The following is a 25118-nucleotide window of genomic DNA, read 5'->3' on the forward strand; positions in this document are numbered from 1 at the left end:
GATTCTGGAAAATAAACTAATTCACTGGTCACACTCTCAGGACATAGTTACCTACCTTGATAATATGTTGTGATACTTATCTGTTTAATGATATCATCACTTTCAGGAATTACAATACATATACATAATTATTACATATACATAATTATTATACATGTCTCAAGTACTTACTTTTATCGTAAAAATGTCTTATATAAAATATGTCTACGGTGTTTACACCTATCGGTACCCTATCGATGGCATATCAGCCGTAGTGAAATGATGTGTATTTAGACATATACGTGTAGTTCCTATATGACACTCTTCAAGCAAATAATTCAATCTTTGTATTTTAAGTTTCGTGAAATATGTGAATATGGGTCCTTAATATGGCTTGAAACCAGTCGACTTATATCCAAATAAGATGTTAAACATAATATATTCATCAACTAATTCTAGATCCTTGTTTGAATAATTAAAGACGAAATAAAATTGAGTTAGGATGAGTTCCTCTTTAACTCGGCATGGTTAATAATAAGTACAAACAGGAAACTATTGAGGTTTACCGCATTACAACTGCTAAATATTGCTATTTATGATTACAGTAGGTACCTACTTATGTACTTGGATACTGGGTAGTGGGCAGATGATAACATAAATTAATTTGTGAAACAATCATTTCAAGAGGCATTTATATTTCAACAACTGTTTGACGCTTCATTACATTCTGTAATTAGAAATGATGTTGGCAATAGGTATAGATTACAAATACCTATGCTACTTAATATCACGGCTTCTAGACGCCGAAAGGGCAGGTGAACGCGTTAGTCCCTTAATAGTTTGCAAGACTCCATTTTCCCTAGTTATATTAGTATTTTGCAGGGGCAAATATATTACACTAGGTACATCAATCTCTGGTACAGATTCCATAATAAAAGTCAAGTCATTAATTTCAATGAGACGTGGAAGGCACTTTTCAACGTTTGTTTTTTTCAATGACTTCTCCCGTCTTGGGTGAGGCCAGAGAGTGTCAGACTCTTACTGACTAAAAACCACCCCGTTCCTACTCCTGCTCTTTGAGCCGAAGCCCCAACAACCCGTCAGGTCATTGGCGCTCTATATCGCGTATCGGCATATCTAGTCGGCGCCCTCTGGTAAAAAGCAGGAGCCCCGGTAACCCGCTAGGCAGACCGCACTTTTAAACAGTAGAAGGTACTAATTGGAATTTCTTTAAATTGAAAGACAGTGCCATGTTATCGAACTCCAGCGCCACTAGTTCAGCAGTTGCTTTTGCCACCACTCTATCAAAGAATAATATAGTTTAGTCAGTCAGTTAGTTATATCGTCTTTACATCCATCCTGCATACCACAGTCGGTAAAATAATAAAACTCTCAAACAAAGAAATCATCACGAATTTGCACAATAAAACATGAAGTCTATAATGTTCCACTTATTACGAAGTAATAAGCGTTGTAGTTTTAAGTCACGCGATACTAAACAAAAGAATTAAAAAAATATATCTCTGTATTCTACCGCTTATTGCAATAAATTTTGTGTTTTACTTTTAGGAGCTATAAACTATGTTTTGATTCACTGATTCATCCTTCAGCTTCATAAAGAAATATGAGAAAATTTGCTGCAATAAGTTTGTATAGGTAATTGTCTTTTTACACATTCGCATGAACTACTAAACAGAATTTGATACAAATTGTCTAATGATAAATCGTGGCTTTGGATTAAGATGAGGTATATTTTTTTATCCCAGAAATATGAATGACTAATCCGACTTAAGTAGGTACATTCTATCTACGCTGTTTATTTCTTTAATCGCATTTTATTATATTTTCCTTGAATTCAGCTGTTCTTGACACGTGCAAACATTACTTGTCTACCGTTTTCTAAAAAGTACTCGCGTCTAATATAAAGTAAAAGTAGGTAAGTATACTACTAAACGTACAACTAACAGGATACTATAAAAATAGGGATCGTTGACACTATTCCTTCCGCCTATCTAGCCAAAAATAGTTCTTATTAATTCAAAGCATGACGCGACATTAGTCATTCAATATCGAAATCCGATAGACCAATCGCTACTGTTTATATAGTCACCCACACTGAATAAACTTGTCTTTTGGCATTTAATCACAGATTTAATGTTAAATTACGTCATCTGTCGTTCAAGGTGAAGGTAAAAGTAGGTACACGTTTATTGCAGATATTAGTCATGCAATACCAAAGCCATCTAAAGTCATACATGGGCAATCAGATGGGGGCAAATTGAGAAGTCCATGAGTGTGAAGTGCCAAAAAAGTCTTCACTCGTCCTGAAGATAGCTTACTAAAGATTATTTTTATTTATTTCTTAATTTCACTAACAACTAGGTATCATCTTTACCTAGTATAAGGTTTTCCTTCCTGCCGCTATAACTCCAGAACGCACGAACCGATTTACCCGGTTTTGTAAATTTGTGTGGTTTATAGCAAAGAAAATTCAGCAAAAATTCAAGAGTAAATCAGAAAAACAGGGAAAGTCATTGGTAGCGAAACGGAGTTCGCCGGGTTTGCTACTTACAGAATAAATCCAATTCGATAGAGTAGCAGTCTTACAAGATCTAATGGTTCATTGACGCTCTCGTAACCACGAGGTGACAATCTAGCATAGTTAGATTAATTTGAAAGAGAACCTACTTGAGTAGGTGTATCTCAAAAAATACTGACCTTGGTGCATAGACAAGTGCCTTCTTACATAATCAGCTTAGTCTGTAGACCACAGAATATCTGGACGTAGGCGTCACCAGCCAGCATAATGGCCACTAATGTTGAGGCCAATCCCCAAATCTGTATGCAAATGAAACATGAATGAGATCACCACATTGTTAAGTTCCTAGCCTTCGCATTTTGGTTGTAACAGCAACAAAAGTTACCAAAGAATTACGTTACGTCAAGGTTTGGTTCAGCGAATCCGTTTCTCTGAATAAATGCATAATAGTTTGGCCCTGTAGGTACAACAGCCAAGCAGATCAACCTACACATTCATTTCAAAATCATTCAGTACATTTTCAACTTTACTCGTTTTAACATAGAATCGAAAATCCAATGAAAAAAATATGCAGATTTGTGTAGGTTCATCTGCCAGCGACTGTACCAGCTGATTAAGTTAACATGCCTTTGTATTGCACCAAGTATTACAAGCAGCGTTATAAAAACATGAAGAAACAACACGATAGGTATCTAGTTACTATCTAAGATCAGTAATGAACATTGACACATATTTCTTTGGGAACCAGTGCGAATAGGTATGTAGAAAGTATCAATTAATACATACGGACTTGAACTGATATGATTGCATTTTGTTTTTGTGATTAGATTGGTTTATACGTGACTTTATTGGTCGGCGGCAAATACGGCAATGCAGGAGATTGTATGTAGGTACCTAAGTAGGTGCAGTCCTTAATTGGTTTGTCTTATTGGCATTTACGATCGCGAATCTTTATTGGTACTTAAAGATCAATAGTATCATAGTGTTTAGTTACGTTCATACACTACTTACATAGGATTAGGTAGGTGAGCAGAGGAGCAACGGACTACCTGGCGGGTTTACCGGGGCTCCGGCTCCGGCGAAAAGCAGGAGTAGGAACGGGGTGGTTTTGCTTCGCCCAAGGCGGGAGAAGCCATTCGATAATTTTCCCCCCTTAAAAAAAGGATTAGGTAGGTATACATTTATAAATTAACATTGTACACAGACTAATAAGCAGGTACACCAAGTACCTATATGCACTTCTGTCTGTAAACAAGTACAAAATATTTGTAATAAATTAATAACTCTATATTACGGTTAATTAAGGTGCAAATTACAATGTACTTAGGTTTTATAAATAAATCCTCAGTAAGTACCTACTTGTAATTAACCGTCTAGTCGTTTCTAATCTCGTTCAGGGATACATTAGCATATGTGTTTAATAATAATAACATGTTTGTTCACAAAACACCGTTCCTACACTAATCACGCTTCATTAGAACAAAACAATGCCGTTTTTATGTACAAACAAAACAGTTTTGTAGTGACCGCTTTACCTAACAGATACTAGGAATGCCATCGTTAAAGAAAATAACACAAATCTAATTTTAAAATGCTTGTGCGTATATTTTCGGATATCCGCGGGATCTGGCCCTCTTGCGTATCCACTGTTCTTATATCAATGTCGGATTCGTTTTATAATGCGTTTCATTAGATTTATTTTACTCTATTTGTAAATATAATATTGTACCTACATTTTTATTTTTCCTGAGTAATATATATTATGTTATTGTCAGTTGTAAAGGAGTTTTAGGAGCGAATATATTGCCATTCTTGCTTTTACCAGTGATTTCGCCCGCGTTCCCGTGGGATAAAAACTATCCTATGTGTTATTCTAGACCATAATGTACTACTGTTGCAAGTTGCATTTAATCTACCTCTGTTGCAAGTTGCATCCCGATCCCTTCAGTCGGTTTGACGTGATTGAGTAACAAACATACACACGAACTCATAAACTCTCATTTTTTGCGTTTTATAATATTAGGTACTTTGAGAAAGCCGTTTTGGTGAAGAGCAGAGTACATTACATGTGGTACCATGTTTACTCTTTCCATGTTGATAGAAGACCGACTGAAGAAGAAGAAGCTATACATTCGATAGAGACCCACAAGCAGCAGTCTCTGATTAATACGATGCTTTTAAACTGAATTTCTAAATCACCTACCAAGCATGAAAATTATGGCAATCCCTCTTGCAGACAGCGTAGAGGAATCTCATATTCTAGCAGTAGACTGTAACTGGCTATTACTGATGACTCTGGACACAATCTTGCTATTCTGTAAGAACATTCAACCAGCTTTTGAAGTGAGTTCGATCGCATTCTCCCCAATGATTTGGTCGGGATTATTCTCACAACATATAGACACATGAATCGCGATCGAGTGCACTTCGATCTTACGAATTTAAAATTACAGAATAGTCTAGCTGTTTCTTCCACTCACATAGTCCATAACGTCACACTAAACATACGGTATAAATAATTTACATTATACCTATGAGCAAGCGAAAGTCTTTGATGACACTAAACCCGTATGTAACCAGTCTTGTTTGCCGTCGACAATTAATTACCATAAGGTCAACCAACCGTTAACCTGTTCACCTACTTTCTGAATATAAAACTGCACAGGTGTATTTTCATAGAAACCTACCTACTTCATTCATATAAAACAGCAGATGATATGCTGCTTTATACCGATAAGTATTAAGCACAAATTAGGTTGTCATTGAGAGATAGGCATCAATAGGTCATAAAAGTAGTTCATATTGTGTAGCCTTCAGAACTTGTCCTTTTATAATTATTATCGTTTAAAACAATTGCATAGTGCTCAATGCTGTGAAGTAAATTGAAATAATGAGAGGAAAATGTGTATCTATGATCTATGCAGTAAATATTGATTTCAGAAAGTAACATGGTGCACATTGTATAGCGGCATTACGTGCCCTAGGTAATATGCACATCTGCCTGCCTTTTAGGGAATCAAATGCGTGACGTTGTGTGTAAGAAAGCATCATGGTATAGAAAATAATATTTAGATAAGTAGGTTAGGGTCTTTATTATAGAAAATCGAACTAGTCTAGGTGTTAATCTATGTTATCTATAATTTCTGCTATCCCCATGGGCAAAAGATGGTTCGTTCATACACAAATTCGAGGATTTCGTTGTAATTTTAGAATGCAATAAGCATTGTATTGTTGGTTTATCTTAATCCGTTGGATATAATATATAAAAATATAATTCCTATGCAAAAAATAGACCTTTAAAAATATAGACCATCTTATCGTACTTAATCACCGATTTAAATAATGAGCTACAGTCATCTTTTGTTATTGTGAAGTACTTGTTTATTAAGAAATTACTTGGCATTAATTTCTAAATGTAAGTAGGTATTTAGTTACTAGAATATACCATAATTACCATGGGTTGGCAATTAAAACATCATTAGTACCTACCTAATTAATTTGAAGAATTAATTTCTTGTAATTTCTTCCAGACTGTTCGAGTTCGGTTGCCGGTAGGTATAGACAGAATTTACGTCTAGGTATTTAGTCAAACAAAGTTTGTTAAATCTTTCATGTACTAATTTACAAACACCAGTCGAAATATTTACCTAAAAACATATTTTCCCTGAGTATTGCACGTCTCGCAGTGGAAAAATTCCATTTTAATGGCGGGGCTCGGCTAGTAGAGCAAATAAACATCATGAACATGTTAACTCTGATTGCGAAAACGTTCTATGTTTTCATCATTCCTTGTTCGTTGCAAGAAAACAGATTTAGGTAAGCAAGTGGGTAGTACAGAACAGACACCACAAAACTAACAAAATTCTTAAACATTTTCAACCTTAACGTTTAATAAATAAAGTTGAAAGTTAATTGAAAGGTATACACAGTTTGGTTTAACTTGATGTGCTGGTGTGAAACGCATAGGTAAGGTACTCTACCTGTGTTACAACACAAACATAAATGGGTGTGTGAGTAAATCAACCTTGTTTTAAAAAGGCTTGAGTAAGTGTATTATCTTTTGTTACCTAGCCTGTATAAGTGTTATCATCGGATTTTATACTACCTAGTAACACAATCGACACTTCACGTAATAGAGTAGTTTCCTATATTTATTTTTGTACATTACTCATATTTTCTAACAATGTGTTTGATACAGGAAATATTAAATGCAGTAGGTACCTCATATACGATGTAATTAAATTTAAATGCATACTGAATCCATATTAATTAGTGTCTAACCAATTTTATTCCATTTAATTCCTGCCGATCAGAGTCTCAGCAAAGTAACAAAGTAACGCTCATTAAGCGAAGAACATTTCAATCATAAAATTAGATATGGATGTTTGTGTCTATTTGTTTGAAGATCCCCGCAAAGTGTTATTTAAGGGGCGACGCTACTGACATAAGTAGGTACAGATTGTCATAAGCAAGCAATCTATGGAACGAGCTCCCGGAAGTCTTGAATCCTGATCTTTAAATACCGCACCTTACAGAGCTATCCAGCCAGATACTTACATATCCCTCTATACAAATCTAATTTTAGTCCCACTGCTATATATAACCCCCGTCAAAAGTGAAGGGTAAAATTAATTTATCCTCAACGTTTATTCTTTACTGTCACTACTAACGTACGGACGGATTACGCGTGAAGTTTTTCATTGAGGATAAGATTACTCGATAATTGAGTATCCACCTAAGATATCCCGCGATAAACACGAGCGATGTCGGCCACTTTTCCTATTGTGAATACGAGAAACATTAAAAGTATTCGCGTTGTGGTAAAAAGTGAGTCAGACTTGAATTGTGTTCGGTATCCATTGTATCACACAAATATTTCTCACCGCAAACGCTAACAGCTCGAACAATTTTCGTTCTAACGGTTCTTCCAACAAAACTCGTATGAGTAGGTGAACACAGATTGGTCGAAGTGCATTCGATTCTGGTCTCTACCCGAGTGCAATACTTGCCAGAATCCCGGACGGCGCTCACGTCGCGTGTAATCTATGTTATCTCGCGTAAGATATTGTTGCTACAATAATCTCCTTGTTTACGAAAATCGGGTTTCTGTTCAGTTACCAATTATCTAATGACTGTGAATTATAAGTGATAAAGCCAGTGCTCCAGTAAATATTGACATTAATTAACCAAGTGCTTCCAAATGACTTTTTATAAATAACAGTGCAAAGTGTTTCTAATGAATTCGGGACATTTGTTTTAATATTCATTATATAATGAAGCGGTCGGCGATCGGTCGCCGCTTTGCGCGCTTTCACTCGGTACGCTATTAATTACGTACACGATTGTGTTCAGTCGGTTATATTTACTCAACTGTTTGGACTGCTGAAAGATAAAGAAATAGCTAAAGTGGCGCGCTACACGACGCTCGTATCTTATCGCATCCACTCTATTGATCACTCGACACATATCGCGAACGGCTCGCCTTATACGGACGACCGTGCCACCTTTATTGTCCAATTTAACATATAGCCGAGTACTGTTATAGGCGCGATGTTACCGGTGAAGTCATAATGTGCGTCGTACAAAAATAGAAATACAGTGTTTACAGGAAAATAGTATCAATAACAAAGTGTTGCGGTTTGTAATTGAACGGAAATGGCAGCTAAATCGCCTACCATGAGTGTGAAGTCGCGGGAAATGATCGGCAACGAGCAGTTCAGTCAGCGACGCGAAGTGTTCGGTAAGCACGACACGGTGTTCCTGCCGCCCGCGTCGCCCGTGCCCGCCTCGTACCGCGACGTCGAGCCCATCGTCACCTCCAACCACGGCAAGACCACCGCCAACTTCAAGCGGAACGCGCCCGGCTACTCCAGCATGAGGGAGTCACGCACCGAGGAACGAGTGTTCGACTTTCGACCGCGGAAGTATTCCGACAATTTCACATCGGAACTGAACCAAAGCGATGATGTGGAGTACAGACACACCATGACGGAGAGGACGCGGCGTCTCTCCAAGCTCCGGCGGGACTTCATGACATCCAACATACACGAGCCAGGTAGTACCAGCCCGTTCAGCCGCTCTGGAACTCGGGCGTCGATGCCGGCTAACAGTACTGCTCCATTAAAATATAAAATTGAAAGTCCTAATTTATATAAATTCCCCTTCGCTGAACCTTACTTAACTCCGACGCCGGTACGCAAAGTTATAGTTGATCTGGGATCCCCAGATGTAGAAAGCACTGGCAAAGAGAATCGTGACCCTGAAAAAACACGACATTTGAGCTTATCAAATCATGAAACGCCGAGTAAATTGGAGCAACAAAAGTTGTTCGAGGAGATATTGAAGAGGTACTCACCACAGAGGAAGCCCATCGACTGGGAGTTACCTCCGACTAAGCCGAGGGTCGTCGCGTCTGTTCCTAAATCTAATTCTAGTATGGCCGACAGTATTGATAGTGGAGATAAAAAAGTTGACGACAAAACAGAAAAAGGTGATGATGACGTGTTTGAGAAGAAACAAAATGGTGAAGTGGCACCGGCTGTTTTAAGTGAAAATTCTGTTGATGAAAAATCTAGTGAGAAAGCTGATAATAATCCTGTGGAAGTTAAAGCAGAGGTCATTCAGAATGGCCCCGAGTCGTTAAGTACGGATGTCGCTGCGGCGAAGGAAAGTGAATCAAAAACATCACAGTCTGAATTGGATGAGAAACAGGATCAAGTCCCGGAACTATCGACAATTCAAAGACAAATCAGTAGAGATTCAGCCAAGAAGCCACCTCTGGACAAAGTTATAGACTTAAGTATACCTGCACTGATACAGAAAATGACAGCTGAGGGTGAGAACCTGGAGATTTCGACTAAGCAAAAGAAAGTGAAGAGAAAACGTAGTTTCTTGGACAAGTTACTAGGTCGCAAGAAGGACAAGTAGCGATTATATTGTAACATTGATGTGATATTGAATATACTGCAAATAATGCAGGACAGCCAAAGATTTAAAGAAGCATGACGTCATCTCTGTAATCTTTTGATTTGTAGATATATTTCTTTATATCGCAAAGGAATAAACCGATAGATTTTATTTATATCTAAAATATAATTAAGGCCAGTCTTCCTCTGTTTTTTATCGTAATGCATTGGTTTGGGTTATCACTAGCTGATAATATTAAGTGCCATGTGACACGCCCTATCTGCCAAATTCAAACCGTTTTATAACAAAATAATATTTTATGTGAATAATATTTTAAGCTATTCAGAGTTGTGATGTTAACATTTTATATTTTGTTACTATTATTATTTGTTTAATTAATTAACGCTTGATGTAAATTTTCCGTAAACGTGCTGAAGTTATCAATGTGTAGGTACCTACTACCTACCTATGTATATTCTGTAATGTCACGATCGTAATACTATTAATAACTGGTTCCATAATATTAATATTGTGACAATTCCCATGTAAATATTTCTGAGACGAGCTAGTGAACCTTGCAACCAAATATTTTCATAATAAATTTTACTGTTTTTATTAATCAACTGATTTTTATTGACACTTACATTCCGACGAAATAAAATGCACATATTTGCTTGAAATTATATTTCAGAAGCTATAAATTATTAGTTAAAATATCACAGAGCTTAAGTATTTACTTAAAAAGTATTCATATATTAAAAACCTGCAAGCCATTTACTAGATATGGAAATAAAAAATAATAAGAATAAAAACAATTGACATTTAAAAAAGAACACTGATTCGAAATTTAAATGAATTTAGTATTATTCTCTTTACTGAACTGCCAGTATCATTTAGAATCACTCGATTGGCTAATAAACAATAGTTTGTTATGAAATCTGAACTAGAATGTACGAAAAATGCAGTAAACATACATTTTGACCGACATTCTATCATTGTTATGTTACATTGTACTTTATTTTGCGTGACTGAGACGAATTCAATGACAACTTTTTGTCGAAACATGTTGTGGGCGATTCGCAAGACATTTCAATTTACAATAGTCATACACTAATACAATACATAACTTTAAAATGTTATAATGTAGAAATATAATATTACATAATAAATATTACCTTAAAATAACTTGTTACTTATATTAGTAGGTAGGTAAGGTAGGCAATTATTTTATGAGGAAACAACTTCTGTTGTACAAATAGTATTATTTATGTAGAATATCTTCCTTCAAATTGGAAATACTTAAAAGGATAAATCTATATATAGGGCAAAGTACATAACATACATGAACACAACACACGTACATTGTAAATAATAATGTAGTAGCATGTTTCTAAGTATTCAATATCTTTTTCAAGACACAAATGCGATAAATATTTTTTAAATATACAATTACTAGCTTCTGCCGGCGGTTCCCGTGGAATAAAAGTATCATATCAACCAAGTTAGCTCATGCCTTGTCTGTATACCAAATTTCATCAAAATCCGTTCAGTAGTTTCAGCGTGATTGATGGACAAACATCCAAACAAAAAATCATTTTTAGTATTAGCGTGATAGTAAAATACATACATAAGATGCTACTGAGATTATCACTTTTAAATAAGTAAAAAAATAGCATATTTTGTTTTTATTAGATAGACTATGCAGGCTGAGGCTGATGATAGTATAAATTGATAAAAAGATTTAAATAGCAGTTGAACTTTTGTATAATAATAAGTATAGATATACAACATCAATTAAAATATTATAAATTATAGTTCAATGACTTACGAAACCTGGTTTCACTTGCGATAAGTTTACAAAAAATATATATTAGTACTCAACACGCACTGTGAAGTAGTGGCATATCTCACATTAAATATTACATATATGAAATACACGCATGATGCACACATAAATAATTAATCATTTATTTCCGTTTATAATTTCAATCATAAAAATAGATATATATGTATTTAAAAACAAAAATAATCATTAATTTATATTGTTGTGCGTCTAAGCCAAAAACAAATGGCGTGAAAATACCTTTTTTTAGGAGTGGGAAAATCATCTAATGACTTCTACGTTGGGTGTGCCGAGAGAGAGTGTCAAAGCCAAAATACTCCGTTCCTACTCCTGCTTTAAGCCGGAGCCCCGGTAATCCGTTAAGATATCCGCAGCTCGGGATCGGGCATAAGCTCTACTGGGTCCCAACTGTGGTGGTCTGATGGCTCTTTGAGGCGCGCATGGAACGCGAAGCGCAGAACACACGGTGTGATAAAAATATTTATAACATTGTTTTGCAAAAATACTATTATATATCATAAGTCTTAAAAGAGAAGTATTAAGAATAATTCCATGATTACATTCATAGGTAAATTAGGAATAGCAATAACATCAACAGAATATATGCCTTTTAAGAAATGCAATAGGCGCTAAAATTATTAAGGCTGTTCTGTCTTTAACATAGCGATATGACCGATCCAAAGTTTCACTCGCATCTTTTACATGCCAAAATTTATCCAATGCCGTTCAGCCCTTTTTGGGTAACTAAGTTACAAATAGCATCAAACACTAGCTCCTTTTTATCGTAGCGTAATACTTTATAGCCTATAGCCTCCTTCAATAAATGGACTATCCAACACAAAAAGTTCCTTGTATATGTATATTTGCTCCCTCTTTTAAAGCTGTTTTACAGGTCATCTACAAAGTCATCTACAAAATCAATAATCTCCAATAACTACGAATCACCAATCACTTGGCTAAATTTCAAAGTACCGCGTAATTTGAGACTTTTAAAAGTAACGACGAGTAAACGATTTTCTCTGAAGAGGTAGTCAAATGTTAGTAAAATAAATAATAGTTTCGACTTTACACTAATTTCTTAAACCACTACTGACATAAAATTAATTGCACTACAATAACATTCAACATTAAAAAATACAATACATAGGTAACAGATTAAATTATAATAAATACATATTTAGAACCACATAAAATATTTGCTGATTATTCGTCCATGTATTTTATAAGATCATTGTATTTTATATGTTGTCAATCATTATCTTCATCTTTCCATACCTATCAAAAATTACTTAGAACAAGCACTAAATCTTATCATACAAACTTAAAAAAATATTAGATTTAGCACAATGTCTATCAAAATAGATCCAATTTTAGAATCTTTTAGAGGCCACTAAAATACTTATATCATCTATAGTTTGTGGGAAAATGTATTAGAATAAATGGTGTACAGCATTTTGTGTTCTGAATAATAATCAAGATATGTTAACATTTTTAAAATAAGCTCAGTTTCAGCATCATTTAGGAAAACATAAATACACTTGAAAGCAAAAAATTGGAGCCACTACCTTACGTTTCATTTTAAAGAACTTAAAAATAATGATTTACAACAATATACTCTAATTGTAATGGTAATTAAATTATCTATCATACAACATAATATTATGTTACTACTTAATGAAATACTTGTATCAGAATATATTTAGAGAAACTATCTGACACAGGCAAACTTCCTACTACCTCAATAACTTTTCTCACCTTTTAAACCTTCCCTGGACTTCCACAAATAATTCAAAACCAAAATTTGCCAAATCGGTCTAGCCGTTTTCGAGTTTTAGCGAGACTAACGAACAGAAATTCATTTTTACATACAAGAGAAGAAGAAAATGAAACAAAAGACGCTAGTGGCTCCGTTTCTTTGCTCCCAAGTGTATAATAAAACTACACTCTACAATCTACACTACTGTACTAAACCAAAGCTAAGCTCACAGCAAAAATTGATCTAAACTAATAACTAAAAAAATATCACACTCAAGTCTTTTTGGTATCTGTATCCAGTCTCCGCACAGCTGCTTCCAAAGAGAACAGGTGATCATCTTCAACGTCGGGTGCTAATTCCCTCATGGCGGCTGCTAAATTGTATACATACTCCTTGTTGGTTCCACTTGGACCCTGGCAACTTAGCACCTGTTTTGCTATCTCTTCTATTGATGCTTCACCTGAAACAAGTTTTTATTTTGGATGAGTATTTACTTGTAGTGAAAGCCGGTAGAGGTCCTTTTATTTTTATTATGCTTCTTTTTTTTATAGAATAGGAGGCAATCTTGCAGTTGGATCACCTGATGGTAAGCGATCAGCCCATGGAAACTCGCAACACTAGTGGAGTCACAGGTCTGTTGCCGGAATTTTACAAAGGAATACACTCTTTTCTTGAAACTTAGATTAAACTTACTATTTACTTGATGCCTATGGAATAAAAGAAAAAATACTTTTTAGTGATCTAATTGATTCATACCATCTTAGGATAGACCTACATCACAACTCATATAATTTAATATTATGAAGTGCCTACATAAACGGAATAGCAACTTCTCACTTGGGACAATCACATCAAATACTTTTTGAGTAGGCACTAAAACGTATGGAACATCTCATTAGAATACACACATAATTATTTTTTTACTAAATAATTTATATTTCTTACACATTTATTTAGATTGCCGTCTCCTTTCAACCGGCCTATCTAGAAGTCATTTGGGGAGGCCTATGGTCAGCATTGGACATCTTATGGCTAATATGATTATGATGACACATTTATAAATTAAAATTAATAATGACAAATAGAGAGAGCTGATAAATAATAAAACTATATTTTAGTATGTATGAACTGGTGGTTAACAAAACCAATTTTACAGCAAGACAGCATTGTTGTGGTTGATTACTCGACTTTAACTCAAACACAATACATAATAGGTATTATAATTCTTATGTAACAGAGGGTGATTAGTTATAAATAGTTTCTGTAGTGTTGTATTCTTTAATTAAAAGCAGAAGTTGTTTCTCTTACCCAGTAAGAATATCGGCCTACACTCCTTACAATGTGATTGCTGTCACAAATATGTTGTAATTATAATACCATCCACAAATTATATTACAGTAATCCCAGTTAGTATTAAAAGAAAAATAACATTTAACCCACCTGCATAAGATTCATTATCTTCCGTTGCCACATACAAAGTTAGCTGGAATGGTTCTATATTATTATCTTTAGGATGGAATGTGACAGTTCTCTTGCTGTATCCGTTCTTCTCTCTAAAGTCCAAGTGTTTGGATACTTGCGCTGCATCTTCAGATCTTATTTTATAAGCTACGCCCCATACCTTACTATTTGTGTCACTACTTTGTATTAGGGTCACCACTCTGCCTGGCTGAAAATTGAAAATTATAAAAAATATTATAAAAACCATGGATTGCATTTGCAAACATACAAGTTCACATACACATGACACCTAGAATCAAAATAACAAGAATTGCTCCATGTGGGAATTGAACCCGCTACATATTGCATGGGATCTGGTTTGCAAATATTTAGTAGATACCATGTAGTTACTTAATGCATCCTAATTACCACATGGTACTTACAACATAACTATTATAGCTCATAATTATAAATAATCAGTGCCGGCGTTAGGGGGGGGCGAGATAATCTGGGGGGCGCCAATAAAATTTAAAACTACTACTAACACTTGATATTGCTTCCCTCAAGTGGGCGCCACAATATTTTCGCCCGGGGTGTCAGTGGCCCCTACGCCGGCACTGTAAATAATGATATGCTCTTAGCTAAGGTATTGTTAATGTTTTAATATTTAGTAAAATATCATTAATAAACTACAACTTGGCATAATTAGATAATGAATACTTTAGAACATCAGCTTTTTTAAAAAGGTAATTAAATACTACCTATTTGAATAATGGTTAATTAGAATAGTGTTACTCTTAAACTGACTAAAATCTACACTGTTCAAACTCTTGCTTTTCGAGTCGGAGCCCCGGTAAACGCTAGATAGTCCGCAGCTCCGTGTTTTTAGTGAACCTATGGTTATGTAAAGTTCACATTGAAATAGTTCACAGCCTATTAATCATAGAACAGGTCCTGTGTTTAGCAGCTTAATGGCCAGAGAGAGACTTAATGTATATTCTATTTGTTTATTTTGTTTAATACTTTCATGACGTTTTTGCACTTACTTTCTCAGGTACACCTCGATGATCGATGCTGTGTTGGTAAAATCGCCGTAAATAACCTTTTATGTAACCTACTACCTTGTATTCAAACTTAAAATCTGCCTTCCACACGAGTGAGCCATATCCAAATATCCACATTATTATTCCTTTTTCGTAATTGTTTGATGTTCTTATAGTTTCTAATTACTTAAAATCTAAGCTATCCATCAACAAATTATTACCAATTTTTGATAATTTTTGTCAACAAACCAGATCAAAACTTTGTGTCGAACTGTCAAAGTTCAGTCAAATATATCAATGTCATTAGTTTTAAAGCCATATACAGATAGGACGGCTCCAATAAACTTAAGCTTTGTGTACAAATAGTTTTTGTATTTTCACTAGTTTTTTTTATCTAAAACTCAAATGAAATGCGTCTAGCATTTGACTGCAATCTCACCATATTTTCAATAGATTCTTTCTCCCATTCTGATCATGTGGTTATTGATTAAGAATAAAAAGTTCATTTTACGGTAATTTTGGAGGTACATAATCATGTCATTAAGTACTTAGTCCATAGAATTGGATAAACATAGGTGTGTATTAGCTAATTTGAATACATTTAAACTGGATTTTAATTCCGTTGTTCACCTTCTCTCACTATAACGATTCGCTATTCCTTTTTGTGTGAAGAATCAACGATAAGATTTTGCCTCATTCTACCTATCTGCCCGATATCATCATGGGTGAATTCCCCAACAACTTCTAAATTCCTGACCCCCAAAAGGCTGGCAACGCACTTGTCACGTATCTCGTGTTTCGAACGTCCATAGGCGGCGGCGATTGCTTACCATCAGGTGATCCGTCTGCTCGTTTACCGGGTCACACCATAAAAATAATGTTTTTAAGAGTTTACAAGTCTCTTTACCTCAGAAAGTCATAGTATCGATCTTTTTGGTACGGGACTTCGGCTACTCTTTGGACTTTCTATCAACGCGATTCCTGTTTACTGTTCAAATATGTCATCTTTAAATCTGTAATACGTTAAAATATGCTCATTTTCAATACCATCAGATTAAAATCATTTGTGGTGAAATCATAAATAGTACGCAATGATTAGAAAATGAAATAGATATACAGAATAGCAGGCTCTATGTCTGTCGCTCAGAAACTGTGTGATGAAATAGTAGAGCCTGCGTTTAGGACACCCCCTAATGTATATAACACGTCCAGAAAATGTTTGTTTCCAACTACAAGCAGTAGACGCTACAACGTTCCATATACAAATTCAGGTTCAGCCACCAGATCAATAGTAATACCGAGGAAAAGGCAATCTGTCAATAGAACATTACAGCGTGAAGGCATTCTCAACAAATCTTCTTTTCGATCGAGGGACAGGGGTTATGAGGTTTCAATCTACGACAATGATCTAGTTGATACAGCCATCAACACAATAGTGACGGGGCCTTTGACGTGTGATCAGGATTGCGTTACAGATGTCCGCAAACGCGATATTAATAATCACAAGTGTGCCTGCAAATGCTCTCATAGAGGACTCCCTAACTGTAGATTGAGTGTGAAACAAGTGCAAACTGTTAATACCAGGAAATACTTACTTGCGGATAAGGCTTGTTCTCAAATGGTGGAGACGATGAGTTGTGGTACCCAGTTTCTAGAGAGACTGAGCTGTGCTAGTAAACGGGAGAGACGGCATGATAAGAGGCACAGTCACAACTACACCATGGCGGATTTAGCTTCAAGGCAATCTGGTTATGCAAAACATATGGAGGAGTCAGGCACAACTCTTGATCAACGGGCTCATGTGGTCATGTCTAGTGCGAAACGTTGGGCCCTTAATCATTATCCTGTTCGTGGTCCTGACTTTTAAAAAACTATTGTTGCAATGTTTAAAGAAATAAAAAAAAATCAAGTCCTTTATTATATAAATGTATTTTTTTACTAAACAAAAGTAGATTAGCAGATACTAATCCCCTATTACATGGGACTTATAACACAAATGATGGAAAGTGTGTGTACATACTGTACATTGTATAGCGGCAATCGGCATTACGTGCCGTAATATGTACCTCTGCCTACCCCTTAGGGGATAAAAGGAATGATGTTGACGATTAGCAGATACCTACCTTACTTACTCGATTCCTACATTACCTATAAACATTAATATCATTTAATTTAACGATTATAAATCCAAGGTAGTAATTCTGAAGTAGGTAGTAGTAACTGCGTAGGTACTGTAGGAAAAGTTTCTCATTACAGTAGTACATTTTAACTTCACTTACACACACTTTTGTGGCACAGCCACCAGATCCACCGAGTGCCTTCCCTGTGGTCGCTCGCGCCGAGTGCATACGAATATCGTCTAATGACGGTCGACCGCCAACTTTGTCTATTGTACTTACCCATCAAATCCTATGTAGGGCGCCGCAAAGTAGCTGTGCAAAGATCGTAAGAAGCATGTATCGATAGTAAGAAGCATGTATCGATAGTAAGAAGCATGTATCGATAGTAAGAAGCATGTATCGATAGTAAGAAGCATGTATCGATAGTAAGAAGCATGTATCGATAGTAAGAAGCATGTATCGATAGTAAGAAGCATGTATCGATAGTAAGAAGCATGTATCGATAGTAAGAAGCCATGCATAGCACGCATCTTTCCATATAAAAAAACATAGCTTAGCTGAGTCTGTTTCCACCAGTGCTATGCTATGTGTACCTACTAATGAATATGATTGGTGGAAGCCAAACGCATCCACAGCAATGTAGCATAGCACATCTCTGGTGGAAAAGCACCCTAATAAAATTATCCTATTGGCAGATAACGTAATTCGCAGAAACTCCATTGTATGTCCTGTCTTTTATCATTAGGTCTTGAATTATTTGTGGAAGTCCAGGGAAGGTTTAAAAGGTGAGAAAAAAATATTGAGGCCGTACGAAGTGCCGGTACTTATTACTTACCTACCTATATGTTTTTTTTTTTCTTTTAAAAAACGTTGCTCCACACTAGTATTTTCTCTTGTGTCGTGGGTGCGCTTACAAACATGCAAGTTCACATACACATGACACCCAGACCCGAAACAACAATTTGTGGATCACACAAAGAGTTGCTCCATGCGGGAATCGAACCCGCTACACATTGCGCGGCAGCCGGTTACCCAGCTACCGCGTCAACCGTGCCGTCAAATATATTTCTATGATTGACGCTTGGTACCAAGAAGTACCTACACTGTAGATCAAGATTTCTGTGTGAGTACCTACGTCTAAATAAATGTTCCAAGAACAACTTAGAATCACGCCTACTAATCTCCGAAATGTCAGGCAGGGACACCATAAAACCCCTGTTGGAGAAATGCCACGAAAGCTCCATTTAGTGGAGATGGATCTAATCGGGCGGCGAGCTACCAATGCTCGCCGTCCGCAGACCCGCACTTACGGTGGCCGGAGATCGTCCTGCAATCTTTGACACCCAGAGCTGTGCCCAGAGGTACACTCTGGGCGTCTCTCACGTTCTTCTGTGGCAGCTGGGCGTTAGGAGGATCGTTCCCTTTCATTTGCTCTATCTCCTCCTTAGCTAGCACAACTAGTACTACTATCCGGTAAGCGTCTGGGTAGGTCAGGACGTCGTGACGTCTCTCAAGTCACTCCTCAAAGAGGGACTTACCGCTGTTGTTTGGCGTGGTTTGGCGGCCCTTATGATAACTTAATTTTTTATAAAGTTTCTGCCAACTTTTGAACGCATGCTTTACGCGGAAAAAAAGGAAATATTATTAGGACTTGTGATTTCTTAAATGAAATAAAAAATTGGGAAGTTTTTAATTTTGCTTACATATGCTGGGTCCTGGCTTGCCTTTGATGATTGGATGATTTCATCCAAAATAAATTACAAATAGGTGGTTCATCATAAACCTGTGCATCATTCTAAGATATAAGTCACTGGAAGACTGTTTCTCTTAACACTTTCCAAAGTATTTACAACACATAATATTATTACATTTATTTTCAGGTCAACCATTAACAATAGGGCTTTGACATAATTGAATCATTACATTTATTTACCCACTTGCCACTCAGGTAAGTGTATCATCATTAGCATGGTTCATTCACAAGTAGTAGTAACTTGCTACTCCTGCGTGGTTTCACACACTGCTCAGCCCCTATTGATTGTAGCCTTCCTCGATAAATGGACTATCCATCATAAAAAATAACTTTTCAAATTGAACCAGCAGTTCCTGAGATTAGCATGTTCACACAAAAAAATTTTCAGCTTGAAACATAATATTAAGTATAGATTAGTATTAATATAGATATTTGTTAGTCAATGTAAAATTAAAAACTTCATTTATAAAATCCATAAGTATTTATTATTATTTTGTAAAACCCATTGTATTGGATGGGCAAGTCAATTTTTACAAACAAAACACAAGTCTGTACTACTTCATTGCATTTTTTTCGTGAGGATTCAGGCCTCATGCTTAGTAGTTGCACTTAACTTCAATTTGTAGTTAAATGCAACTGCTAGTTGTAGTTTACAAGAAGTCCAGTGAACATTTACTACAAACATGAATACTTACTAGGAGGCTGTAGTACAGATGAATATCCCTCATTATGTATTCTTGTGTGATATTTTACTTTGTCTTAGTATCCATCCGGTCAGCCTTCTTTCATCATTTTAACCCATTTGGGATGAAGGTAAAATAAAAAAATGCATTGAAATAATTAAAATGGTTTTAATCCTAGTCCACTACGACTGCATACAAAATTAGTGCTTTCATCTTGTTTTGTACCTAAAAAAATAATACAACATTGTGTAATAGACAATACGTATAATAACAGTAAAAAGGAAAATTTAGTCATTACATTAATTAATTTAATTATGTCAATAATTATTTCATTACCAATGGATATGTTCATCATAAACGCAATTGCAGTTCAAATCTGTAGAATATCTTTTATAAACACAGATTTGTTCTGTGGATTGTAAAAAAGGCACACAGGCCCACTATAAACAATAACAATTAGTAGCACTAGTATTGCTTATACTTAAAAATCATTTCGACTTTTATGGAATTTCCTGAATTCCCTAAGAACCTAAGTACTTTTATAGTCTGTAAGTATAAATGGTGCACAGCATAATCATATTTTCTAGTCAGTCTATACAAGCTTATTGTATTTCAATGCTTGTTTCAGAAAACAACTGGAAATGCTTGTGCACCCATATCTTAATATTATATGCGTTTCTCCTAAGCCTAATCACTGAGGCTTGTCTATACATCTCTGCAATAGAATATATACTAACTATCAACAAATAATAAGCAGTGATGTGTAATTGTGCTAGCTAATGTTTTATTTATTATTGTATAAAATTGCACTACTTATTGCCATTGTCCATAGTGGGTGGCAGTTTCAAAAGACAAAGCTCACATGTTCTGTGGTGCCGGACTGGCCGGGGGTGGCTGGGCTTCCAAATTTTTAATCAACTGGGCTAGCCAGTGCTTCGTCGAATTGTCCTCCTGGAGACAGGCAGCAAACGTTGAGTCCCTCAATTGGTCTGGCAAGCATTGCCTCAGAGCCTCTCTAGCTCTTGCATTGTCTGATAGGCGCAAGTAGCACCTCACTACATGTTTCAACAACCGAGCTGATGGGTCTTTGGCCAGAGAGAGTACCATTTTTCCTAATATCATAGCTACATGCGAGAATCTGTCATAGGTCTGGCATATGTAACAAAGGCCACTATCATCAAGTAATATCTTCTGTAAAATAAAGGTAGCTACAGTCTTGGACAGTTCAGACCCATTCTCCATGATCCGCAGACACAATGGAATAATTTCAGTAGTCAACAGAAATGTAATAACTTCTTGTTCATCTGTTTTCACTAAGGCTCCAATAACTCCAAGACTAGTTAGGCGAAGGTATTCGAATGGACGCGTTTTAGATACGGTATGTAGGAAAGGGTACAAGAATAAAGGCACGTGAGCTTGTAGAAAGGCCGAACGTGTCTCCGGGTGTGAGGCGACGCATTGCATGAGTGCTAGGGCATTGCAGACACGGTTGCTCTGGTGAGCCGTGAGCGTCGGCGGAATCATAGCCACGTAGATGTTGGTGATCTCCTGCAGCAGCGCCGATATAGTACCGAAACTATGCCACAGCATGGGTGCCAGGTCTGGCACATTTTCACGTTTCTTGCTAAGTTCCAACAACGCGTTTTCGCGTGTCTCAGGATTACACAACTCCAAGATCCACGTAAATATCTTTTCTCTGTCCACGGACTGCATATTCGCCGCCGGGCTTTGCTGGGCACTCATGTTAATCATTGATCTTGTTCTTTAGAGCTTTAGGTATAGATTGGCTTCTTACAACACACGTAGCCTACGTGTTAAGTCAGATTCACTGCATTTTAGAGTTCATGTTAAATGATCACAGAACTATGTAATGTGTGTATAGGGTAAAACTTCGTTAACTAGATTAAAATTATAATTATAAATTACACTATTTCTTGAAAGCGTCGGACAATCGCGAGCAATCAACAAGACGACTTTGACACGACTAGTGGAGTGACACTGGCTGGCTGTTCACTGGACCGAACTGACTAATTATTTGAGCTTGACTACGTAGTAATATTTGGAGACAACGTTTCACAACAAGAGTGAATGATTGAATGAAAAAAAATGTTACCACTTCTGGATTTTTTATCCCCAAAAGTAAAACATTCTACCATATATTTTTCAAAGTTGTTTTTCCTATTCCATCGCTTTTCCGTGCTTTTAGTTTATCTTTAAATTCTCTAACCTTTCATAAAGAGGGATCAGTTTAAAAACAAAAATTAAAGTTTGTTAGAAGAAATTGTTTTTTCAGAAACGGTGTTACCTTCTCCTTAATCCGCAACCTTTCTGTTACTTCTTGAGCAAGATGATTAATTGTTACTGATACACACATTACTCAGTGCTCAGTCGCAGACTTAGGAGACAATAAAATAAAATACTAAAAATCGCTTTATATTGATTTACCTCCTATAAATAGGGGTAAAACTCTTAAGCTGGCAGCCCTGACAGAAAAGTGGCTGACATTCTCATTTCACGGTAGACTATACACTGAAATTAAATTACATGTATATTTTTATTTTGGTTTTAAATAAGTTCTATTCTATTTAAAGAGTATAAAATTTCCTCAAATAACAATTATCATAGAAAAAATAAATAAATCAAGAATGCAAGATGTTGTTTTACGGTTTTTCTGTTTAGTATTTCTGCACCACTCTAAACTCTCTTTGACATTACATGCTGTGTGCTGTCAGAAATTAATAAATACTGACTGCTGATGCTGTGTTCAGTCTACCAGTATTTATATGTATATTATTCAAACAAATATCCTTAATTTTAGTGCTGTTTACGTGGTGATCGTTTTATTTAAAACTTTTAATAGTGACTCTATCGTTAATTTCATTTAAGTAGATTGGAGTGTTGTATTTTGAACTTTAATTAATATTATGTGAAAGTTGTGTGTTCTTCAATTTCCTACCCACGTTCATTGGTTTGTATGATTTTAATTGTTTTATATTGAGTCTGTGTATCAATTTTATTGTTAACAATACCAGCTATGTGACCCTGTGCTGATTTCTGTGTAATATTATCAGCCTCCGGTTGATTCATCGCGTTGACGCCATTGCCGAGTTTAATTAAGTATAATAAACAAATTGCAATGTGTTACAGCGCTCCGTAGTCTCGTTTTGCACGTAGTAAAACTGTTAGCTTACGAAAGTAGGTTTATTGTGTTAGGTCACGAGTATAAACACTGGATAGTTTGTAATTAAAACTGAAAGGGCCTTTTAAAATAGAAAAGAAAAACAAATATAATAAAAGGTGCATTTAATTATTATAGCTAGCTCTTTTACAGGCTCTTAATGACAATTAATTATTAATGAAACAAATATACATAATATGTATATCCAAGTATAAGTACCTAAACTGAAAATATTCTCACCAAAAAATTATTCATTTTAATTATACTTTGATGTATAGTTACTTAGTTTCCTTATTTTTCATATAAACTTGTGGAAAATATCTTTAAATTATTGTCTTCTAAATGAGTATAACATATTGAATATTTCTTTATTTAATTTAGTTTATTTAGGAAAAGACTGATATTACATTACATATTATATTATTCAGTAAACTATACAAAATCAATTCATTGTAATAACCACATAATTTTCCACATATTACCTATTAAGATCAATTCTAGTTAGAAACATCCCTAATTTGCTCTAAGTCTACACTAATTTATAAATCTGAAGAGTTTGTTTGAACACTCTATCTTTGGAACTACTGGTCTGATTTGAATAATTATTTTTGTGTCAGATAGTACTTTTATTGAGGAAGGCTATAGGATATAAAACATCAATCTACAAGGAATATGAGCTGGCATTTAATTAAAACCATTTTATTTTAGAAAAATGGAGGTGTCTCATTCCCTGACTCTGAATGAGTCAGCTCTGCAACAGCTACCTGATGACAAGAAGCCACATTTCATATTTGAGTGGCTCCGGTTCCTTGACAAAGTACTTGTGGCTGCACATAAGGTAAACAGTTTTACTTAACATTTATATTGAACCTCGCAACAATTAGACACTAATATTTTTGCATTTACTTAAAACGCCATTACTCATTGAAATTGTCATTTGCAATAAATATCATATTATTATACACCTTTATAAGAAACAGAAATATGAAGCCATGAAAATATTTCAGTGCCTTGGAGAATCTAAGACATAATTCAAATGCTTGATGCATTCTGCGCAAGAATGATTATTATTGGAATATTAGCTTATGTTTGGACTACATTGATTCATATTATGTCCAGTGATTCATTATGGATTAAGTAAACAACAAAATCATGAATTGACCACCGTTGCACGGCATAATAGAATGGCATATTATGTGCTTTTTTATTTATTAACCCGTTGTCTGTCGGAACGCAGATCTATGCGAGACACAATGTGTTTTCTATTGTGTATTATATACCGATATACAAGTGGTTAATGCATCCTATTAAGCCATATTAATAACATGAATGAACCTGCTTGTATGTACCTCATTATAATAAATTTTTCTTTCCTCAGTCTGACATAAAAAGCTGCCAGCAAAAGCTAGTGGCTCAGTTAGTGAACCTCTTACGTGAGAACCTTGGTGGACCAGCAAGGAGGTTGCTAGCCAGGAACTTGGCTACTCTCTTCTCAGTCGGAGACACATTCCTGCTGTTCGATACTGTGAACAAATGCAATGACATCATCAAAGTTAAAGATGATTCGCCATCTTATTTACCGACGAGACTGTAAGTGATAATTTTTATCAATTTTTTATACTGTGTTAATGTGTGCGTTGTAAGCATAGACTGCATTATTGAGTTTCAATGTTATTGCAAAGTTTTTCTGATTGATGGTGGTACTACATTTTAACAAGATGCTAATTGAATGTCAATTTTAATACATTACTTTACTCTCATCTCATAAAAATTGAGCCTGGACATAGCATGTATTGCATTTATTTAAGACTATTGTTTAATCTTTGAGTTTATTATATTGGGGTTCAAAAATTAATATTTGGCTGACAATATGACAGA

The 25118-nt window shown here is 35.5% G+C and overlaps 4 protein-coding genes across 5 annotated transcripts in view; 2 read left to right on the forward strand and 2 right to left on the reverse strand.

The window, feature by feature from the left end:
- The first annotated feature begins 7222 nt into the window (after positions 1 to 7222).
- LOC118277855 (uncharacterized) lies at positions 7223 to 10043 on the forward strand. Its single transcript, XM_035596823.2, has one exon. It carries the CDS (start codon positions 8174 to 8176, stop codon positions 9443 to 9445), a length of 1272 nt encoding a protein of 423 aa, XP_035452716.1. The 5' UTR covers positions 7223 to 8173; the 3' UTR covers positions 9446 to 10043.
- Positions 10044 to 10093: 50 nt separating this feature from the next.
- On the reverse strand, positions 10094 to 15795 carry LOC118277856 (putative glutathione-specific gamma-glutamylcyclotransferase 2). Its single transcript, XM_035596824.2, has 3 exons — positions 15510 to 15795; positions 14464 to 14692; positions 10094 to 13483 (listed from the first exon to the last, which is right to left on the reverse strand). Exons 1-3 carry the CDS (start codon positions 15642 to 15644, stop codon positions 13296 to 13298), a joined length of 552 nt encoding a protein of 183 aa, XP_035452717.2. The 5' UTR covers positions 15645 to 15795; the 3' UTR covers positions 10094 to 13295.
- Positions 15796 to 20210: 4415 nt separating this feature from the next.
- LOC118277824 (CCR4-NOT transcription complex subunit 9) lies at positions 20211 to 22118 on the reverse strand. The gene is made up of 2 exons (XM_035596766.2): positions 20925 to 22118; positions 20211 to 20287 (listed from the first exon to the last, which is right to left on the reverse strand). Exons 1-2 carry the CDS (start codon positions 21812 to 21814, stop codon positions 20272 to 20274), a joined length of 906 nt encoding a protein of 301 aa, XP_035452659.1. The 5' UTR covers positions 21815 to 22118; the 3' UTR covers positions 20211 to 20271.
- A 662-nt stretch (positions 22119 to 22780) lies between these two features.
- Positions 22781 to 25118, forward strand: part of LOC118277822 (HEAT repeat-containing protein 5B) — a 33711-nt gene continuing 31373 nt past the window's right edge. For both annotated transcript variants that reach the window (XM_050700384.1, XM_050700386.1), the window contains exons 1-3: positions 22781 to 23030; positions 23949 to 24078; positions 24619 to 24830. In XM_050700384.1, the coding sequence (XP_050556341.1) occupies positions 23953 to 24078; positions 24619 to 24830 (338 nt within the window). In that variant the 5' untranslated portion in view covers positions 22781 to 23030; positions 23949 to 23952. The remainder of the gene's footprint in view (positions 23031 to 23948; positions 24079 to 24618; positions 24831 to 25118) is intronic.

This window comes from Spodoptera frugiperda, chromosome 18 (assembly GCF_023101765.2).
Source record: "Spodoptera frugiperda isolate SF20-4 chromosome 18, AGI-APGP_CSIRO_Sfru_2.0, whole genome shotgun sequence".
NCBI lineage: Eukaryota > Metazoa > Arthropoda > Insecta > Lepidoptera > Noctuidae > Spodoptera > Spodoptera frugiperda.